Source organism: Lactuca sativa, chromosome 4 (genome assembly GCF_002870075.4).
Source record: "Lactuca sativa cultivar Salinas chromosome 4, Lsat_Salinas_v11, whole genome shotgun sequence".
NCBI classification, from domain to species: Eukaryota; Viridiplantae; Streptophyta; class Magnoliopsida; order Asterales; family Asteraceae; genus Lactuca; species Lactuca sativa.
This window is the reverse complement of record NC_056626.2, coordinates 88,569,407-88,576,906: the sequence shown is the minus strand read 5'-3', so window position 1 is coordinate 88,576,906 and position 7,500 is coordinate 88,569,407. Positions and strand designations below refer to the sequence as shown.

Sequence of the window (7,500 nt, the reverse complement as noted above, 5' to 3'; positions counted from 1 at the left end):
CCTTAAAAGAAAAAAAAAGATTCCAACAAAAACCGCTTCTACAACTATGAATAACAAAGATTTATAGATCTCACATCTACTTACAATTGTGGGAATATTCTAATCAATTTCATGAATTATTAGAAACTACCTTATCAGATTCATATTTTACCTGATCCTCAGTTTCTAGCCCTAAACTCATAATGGTGAGAAATAGATTATTTTCAATTCAATAATTTTCTATTGAATGGGACATTATTTTACATCGATAAACAACAAGTAACGGAAGAAAGAAATTATTTAGCACCTCCTTCCAATACTCATTGAAAGTGCGTTGCTGTGTCAGAAAAAGGATAGCTATACTGATTCGGTATACTCTAAAGACGCCCTCGGTACAATATTGACGATCTCACAAAGATTTTTTTCAGTGAATTTCCATTTACTGATCCAATCTTTTACGGAATCGATCCCCTTTTGACTGTACAAGAATATGTGGAGCTCAGCATGTCTGGAAGCACAGGAGAACGTTCTTTTGCTGATATTATTACCAGTATTCGCTACTGGGTCATTCATAGCATTACTATACCTTCCCTATTCATTGCGGGTTGGTTATTCGTCAGCACTGGTTTAGCTTACGATGTGTTTGGAAGCCCTCGGCCAAACGAGTATTTCACAGAAAACCGACAAGGAATTCCATTAATCACCGGCCGTTTTGATTCTTTGGAACAACTCGATGAATTTAGTAGATCTTTTTAGGAGGCTTCAATGACCATAGATCGAACCTATCCAATTTTTACAGTGCGATGGTTGACTGTTCACGGCCTAGTTGTACCTACCGTTTCTTTTTTGGGGTCAATATCAGCAATGCAGTTCATACAACGATAAACCTAATCCGAATTATAGAGCTACGACACAATCAAACCCAAACGAACAAAATGTTGAATTGAATCGTACCAGCCTCTACTGGGGGTTATTACTCATTTTTGTACTTGCTGTTTTATTTTCCAATTATTTCTTCAATTAAGAAAAGGAGAGAGAACTAAAATAATAGACTAATCGTTCTAGGTATTCTTTCTCTTACCCCATTCGGAAGGATCTCATCTCATAATTATCCATGACTGTTTATGTCTCTAGCATGACCACTTGATGAAATGTGGAGGGAAGTGGGGTAAATAGCCGATACTACTGGAAGAATTCCTCTTTGGATAATAGGTACTGTAGCTGGTATTCTTGTGATCGGTTTAGTAGGTGTTTTCTTTTATGGTTCATATTCCGGATTGGGTTCATCCCTGTAGTAATCGGATGAATTGAGTTGTAGACATGAAAGCGTAAGAACTCAACGGATTCCCTTCTTTGTTTGTCTGATTTGAGGGAGAAGGTCCCGTTGAGTTCTTAATAATTAGAATATTTTTTTTTATAAGTTCATTGAAGAAGTTCTATTTACTCAACAGATTTTCCCCTCCTCTTTTGTTTGTCCACCACTTTTTATTTATAGTATACGTAATTATTATAAGATAAGAATAAATAAAATACGTAATAACTATAAAAAAACGTTCTGATACGTCTGTAAAAAATAGAAACTAACACTAGGAATGTTTGACGAACAGTATCAAGAATCATTATTATTTCGACACAAGAAAAGGATTTTTCACACCCCTTTCTTGTGTCGAAGACTAGGAAGACGAATAACCCCTCCCAGAAATATTTGTTCCCTTCAATTATCCGTTCTATTTTGCGTTTACTTTTGTATAGGATCTAGCCGAAGTCCATTGTATTAGACTCAAATGCATTTTATGACATTTTAATCTGCCAATAGCAACATAATAACATCACCCCAAATTTTTATAAAAAAAACAAAAACAAAGAAAGAAGGGGTCAAGTCAAATAGTCTTCTTCACAATCTACATACTGTGGCTAGGAATGTGGTACAAGGAATTCCCGGCATCTCGTAGAAAAAGAGTATAAACAAACAAAAGGCTTTTTAGAATTTTATTTTTTATCATAGATAATCATAATTACTAAAAAAAATTTGGTTCTTTTTACAAACTTGAGGTCGATAAATCCGCGAGTCTAGAAATTCATTTCGGACAATTGAACCTTCTCGAACTGTTTCTTTTTAAGAACCAAAAATATTTGTGCCAAAATAACAGATGCTAAGAAGAACAAAAGGCCTTGTACACGTAATGGATCTTGAAGTACTATTTCTGCATCTCCCTGACCAAATCCGCCCACATTAGGATTACTTGTCAACGGTTGCTCAAATTTGATAGATTCGCCTTCTGAAACAAGAAGTTCTGGCCCCGGCGGGATAATATCAACCACTTGACGTCCATCCGATGCATCCGCTATGGTTATTTCGTATCCCCCTTTTCTTTTCGTAGGATTTTGCTTACTATACCGGATGCTGTAGCATTATAAACTGTATTGTTACTCTTGCTCCCGTCAGGATAAATCTGGCCCCTTCCCCTGTTTCCGCCTACGTATATAGGATATTTTAAGAAGTGAATGTCTTTCTTAGTAGCGGGGTCCGGGGAAAGAATAGGAAACGTGATTTCACTATATTTCTGACCAGGAACAGGGCCTATGACAAGAATATTTTTTTGATTTGGGCGATAGCTCTGAAAAGACAGATTGCCCATCTTTTCTTTTATCTCGGGGGAAATACGATCGGGAGGGGCTAATTCAAAACCCTCTGGTAAAATAAGAACAGCCCCCACATTTAAAGCCCCTTTTTTACCATTAGCAAGAACTTGTTTCAGTTGCATATCATAAGGAATTCGAACAACTGCTTCAAATACAGTATCGGGAAGTACCGTTTGCGGAACCTCAATATCCACTGGTTTATTAGCTAAATGGCAATTGGCGCATACAATACGTCCAGTCGCTTCTCGTGGATTTTCATAGCCCTTCTGCGCAAAAATGGGATATGCATTTGAAATGGATGCACGAGTTATGATATATATCATGAGCGATACGGAAATAGATCGAGTAATCTGTTCCTTTATCCAAGAAAAATTATTTCTAGTTTGCATGGTCCAACCATTGATCCCGAAAATTTATACAATAAATTGGGGTAGGTCACTAATGGAGTTTCCTATCCACGATTCTGTTATTTACTGGAATAATTTGACTGGATTAATATATAGGATGAATCTCCGGGATGGGTAGAAAGATAAAGAGTGAGTACGATTTTCAATGCTTTGCTTATGTACAACTGCAAAGTAAGAAACATTCTAATTGGATTAGGTAGATAATTTTTCAGTCATTCATTGAATGATAAATCACTACAAGTGACGGAGATACGCGATTTAAATAACGGAAAATCCAATATTTGAAAATTGTATCTAGAATGACTGGAAAAGTGGAAACAAGGCCAGATATAATTTGCTCATTATGAACAAATCCAAAATCGTTGTAGACAAAGCCAATCATCAGTTCCCAACCATGGGGCGAATGAAATCCGATACATAAATCAGTTAATAAAAGAAGAGAAAAAGCTTTTATTGTGTCACTTAAGTTATATAGGAATTCCTGAACCCAAGAGTTAAGAATAACAAGTTCTTTATTACCCAAAAGAGAATAACCACTTAGAATAATGAAACAGATTATATTTGTCGAGAAGTGCAAAATCGTATGAATACGACCCTCGTTGTGTATCTTGATTAATTGGATTGTTTCTTTGTGAATTCCTATACGAAGGTTTTGTAGATGTGTCTCCGAGTATTCCTTAATCATTTCCTCTAAGAAGAGGAGTTCCTCTAATTCTATGAATTTTTCTAGAATACTCTTTTCTTCAATATCATTCAAAAAAGGTTCGGATTGCCTAGTATTCCACCAATTAGTAACCCAGGATTCCATACTTTTTTGAAATGAGAGAGAAATCCACCAGGGCAAAAATACTATAGATGCAAGATATAAAAGAGGAGTGAATGCTTTCTTTTTTTCCATTTTTTCATCTCTGAATTGTTAATGAACCTATCTCATTCGTCGACTCTATGTAATCTAATATTTCTCTCCCGCATCAGTTCTATTACAAGTTATCGAACCTATGAATTTAGAAAAAAATACAGAAATAGACGAAAAATTGGAATGGATAAATAATCAAAAAATAATGTTTACCTATATCTCAATTGGTCAAATTCGAAGCACATATCTCCTTTCGATGAATGCCCAGAAAAATTGAAATAATGAATAATATTATTCAGATTTTGAGACGAAAGAACTCCTTTTCTATCATTATATAAAAATCTCTAATATTTCGAAAAAATTGAACTTACTATGAGTAGTCAGGGATAGAATAATTGAGGGAAATTTCTGAAGAATATTGTGAAAAATGAGTGGCAAAAAACGACATAAATTTGCTAATTATCATTATAAGAGATTCAATTTTTTGGTCATTAAGGAGCACAAAAAGTATAAAAATAAGCTTCGAAAAAATTACAAGATATGATCTCTAAAGTCTCAATTCCAACAAGTTAAAAAGGGTGGAATTTCCTGATTTCTAAATGGTTGATTATGAGATATTTCGATTTGTTTCTTATTTTTTTATTGAATTGAGTTATGTATATTTCGATACATCTAAATCGATACATCTAAAAGATCCCCAAAATAGTTTTTTTTATACTTGTTCCATATATGTCTGCTTTGACTCGAATGAATGTTCTGAAGAAACCTCAATTAAGTTATGTTATGGAAAAAGAGCATTCTTGCGTTTTTGCCCTCCTGCTGAGAAAGCATTCCGGCTCATTTCTTAAAATACTTCAATTGGTACACGCAAGAAATAGGCCAATTCAGCAGCTTTTTGTTCCATTTCCCGTGGAGTAAAATTCTCATCAGTACGAGTCAATGGAATGGCTCCCTGGCCTCTGATATCCATATAAAGGACACGACGAGCATAAATACCTTCTTTCACTTCTATTCTGACAGACTGAATATCTTTTATAAGAAATTGGAGGAAGACCCGACGATTTTTTCCAGGAAATCCCCAACGAAAGATACACACTATTCCGTCTTTTCTATCAAATCGATCATAACCACTACCTACATTCCACGAAATTGTGCACCATAAATAGGAGCTAATAAAAAGACCCGCGATTCCGTAGAAAGACATCACAATTCCTTGTGGAAAAAAAACTATTTCCTGAGACGGAAATAAAGATATCAAATTTCTACCAAGATAACTCGAGGTTCCAACCAACAAGAATCCTAATGAACCTAAAAAAAGGATAACAGCCCAGCAGAAATTACTTGTTTTTCGAGCCCCCGTTATAGGTTCTATCCATATATGTTCTGATCGACAACTCATACTTGATCCAGTTGATTTTTTTGGAATTGAGAGAATACCCCAAATGAATTTGACTTTAGTCCTTTTTTTTTCCGAAGTAACTCGCATCAACTAGCACTAGTTTGATGTGATCCTTTAGGAGTAATTCATTAAATTCGTTAGATCTAAACTAATAACATACCCTTCGTACGATCTCACTAAAGATAGCCAAATAGATAGACCAACTTTACAGTTCAGCTATCCGTCAATTCGGGTCTATTTGAAAATAGCTAGAATCCATTGATCCCTATAGCATTTTCTGGAGACATAAGAGTTTTTCGGCGGAAGCCGCTTATACCATATTTTGCTAAATAGATATTTGTGTTATGATACAAGCGTCAGTTTTGAAAAAAAAAATAGATGAGATTTTGTGCCATCGGCTCTAAACAATCTTGTTTTTTTGAACATGAAGAAATAAAGAAGCCATTGCGATTGCCGGAAATACTAGGCCTACTAAAGGCACCAAAACAGAGGGAAAGTTAAGAGTTGTCATAGAATGGCTACCTCGATTTACTATTTGTACCTGTTATTATTATTTATATTTTATATTTATAATATAAAGATATCTTATTATAGATAAAGATATCTTATTATAATTTGATAATTCTAAATTGGAATTATTATTATTACTTAATAGCTATTAAGTATAAATATAAGTATCTATCTAAGTGAGTATATAATGTAGTTTTTGATCTTTCTACATGAAAGATTTGAAAGGATATGGATGAGATATTATTTTCTTCATTTTTTGCTCTTGTCTTCGAATTTCATTTACTAAGCAAAAAGTTTCTTAAAAATGAATTAGATTCTATTTATATTGAATATATTGAAGGGTTTGTTAGAATCCCATCCATCAGGGATTCTTAGTCAAAATAGGATTATCGTAAGATATAAAAAAAAGAAAAAATTCTATATTTTATAGATTTTCATTATATATGACGAGAAGAGTATATTTTTTTGATTTGCCTAATTTCACGAAAATAAGAATTTCATCTTTTATCTTGTTAATAGAGGCTTCTTGATCAATAATCAGGAATATAGAAAAAGGGGCGGATTTTCTGTGACTTTTTATTCTTTATATAATTAGATCTTATGCCAACAAAGAAAACCCCATTCGTCTAATTTTAACTTGGATTCCGATAAACTAATTACTTGTTTGCTCAAAATAATTGAACTTAATGTTCTAATTTTGATTCAAAGGAAAGAAAGTGTGTAGTTGAAATAACTCACTCAGAACGCTTTTTAAAGGATTACGTGGTACGATTAGATCGAATAAGCCTTTCTGGAATAAATACTCGGCCGCTTGTGAACCCTCGGGTACTGTTTTATTCAATGTTTGTTCAATTACTCTTTTACCCGCAAAGGCAATGTAGGCATTGGGTTCGGCAATAATGATATCCCCCAACATACCAAAACTAGCTGTCACCCCACCGGTAGTAGGAGATGTAAGAATTGGTACATAGAATAACTTTTTATTTGATTGATAATCATATAAAGCAGAAGATATTTTAGCCATTTGCATCAAGCTCACACTTCCTTCTTGCATGCGTGCCCCTCCGGAAGCACACACTATAATAAGAGGTAGAAATTCTTTAGTAGCGTATTCAATCAAACGGGTAATTTTCTCCCCGACTACGGATCCCATACTACCTCCCATAAACTGAAAATCCGTAACCCCAATTGCTACGGTAATACCGTTTAGTTGCCCTCTGCCTGTTTGAACAGCCTCGGTTAATCTTGTATTTCTTTGATAAGAATCGATACGATTTTTATAAGGCTCCTCCTCCGAATGAAATTCAATGGGATCCAGAGAGACCATGTCTTCATCCATAGGCTCCCAAGTGCCCGGATCGATCAAAAGTTCGATTCTATCTGAACTACTCATTTTCAAATGATATCCACATTGTTCACAAAGATGCATCTTTGATTTAAAAAATTTCTTATAATTTAATCCATAACAATTTTCGCATTGAACCCACAAATGCCGGTATTGTTGAGTTACACCCATATGAGTAGAACTTTCTGGTATAGTTTGATCACTCGTTGTGATATCCTCGTTTTGACTACTATTTTCACTTTGACTAGAAATGGAACTAGAAATGTAATCGTTACTGGAATTCTCGTTACTGGAATTCTCGTTACTGGAATTCTCGTTACTGGAATTATTGTTACTGGAATTGTCATTACCACTTACAATG

General features: G+C 34.4%; 3 protein-coding genes and 1 pseudogene across 3 annotated transcripts in view; all 4 read right to left on the bottom strand.

Annotated features, from left to right (window-relative positions):
• Nucleotides 1-1,636: 1,636 nt before the first annotated feature.
• On the bottom strand, nt 1,637-3,011 carry LOC128133222 (cytochrome f-like; annotated as a pseudogene).
• Nucleotides 3,012-3,233: 222 nt separating this feature from the next.
• Nucleotides 3,234-4,227, bottom strand: LOC128133225 (chloroplast envelope membrane protein-like). Its single transcript, XM_052770356.1, has one exon. The coding sequence runs from the start codon at nt 3,925-3,927 to the stop codon at nt 3,238-3,240; it is 690 nt and encodes a 229-aa protein (XP_052626316.1). The 5' UTR covers nt 3,928-4,227; the 3' UTR covers nt 3,234-3,237.
• A 276-nt stretch (nt 4,228-4,503) lies between these two features.
• On the bottom strand, nt 4,504-5,875 carry LOC128133226 (photosystem I assembly protein Ycf4-like). The gene has a single exon (XM_052770357.1). It carries the CDS (start codon nt 5,369-5,371, stop codon nt 4,730-4,732), a length of 642 nt encoding a protein of 213 aa, XP_052626317.1. The 5' UTR covers nt 5,372-5,875; the 3' UTR covers nt 4,504-4,729.
• A 233-nt stretch (nt 5,876-6,108) lies between these two features.
• Nucleotides 6,109-7,500, bottom strand: part of LOC128133220 (acetyl-coenzyme A carboxylase carboxyl transferase subunit beta, chloroplastic-like) — a 2,068-nt gene continuing 676 nt past the window's right edge. Inside the window, exon 1 of the mRNA XM_052770353.1 lies at nt 6,109-7,500. This exon is cut by the window's right edge and continues 676 nt beyond it. Within this exon, the coding sequence (XP_052626313.1) occupies nt 6,486-7,500 (1,015 nt within the window). The 3' untranslated portion in view covers nt 6,109-6,485.

What these genes read in the sequence shown, in the direction of transcription:
- LOC128133226 (XM_052770357.1), bottom strand. Translation starts at nt 5,371, where the DNA reads ATGCGAGTTACTTCGGAAAAAAAAAGGACTAAAGTCAAATTCATTTGG.
- LOC128133225 (XM_052770356.1), bottom strand. Translation starts at nt 3,927, where the DNA reads ATGGAAAAAAAGAAAGCATTCACTCCTCTTTTATATCTTGCATCTATA.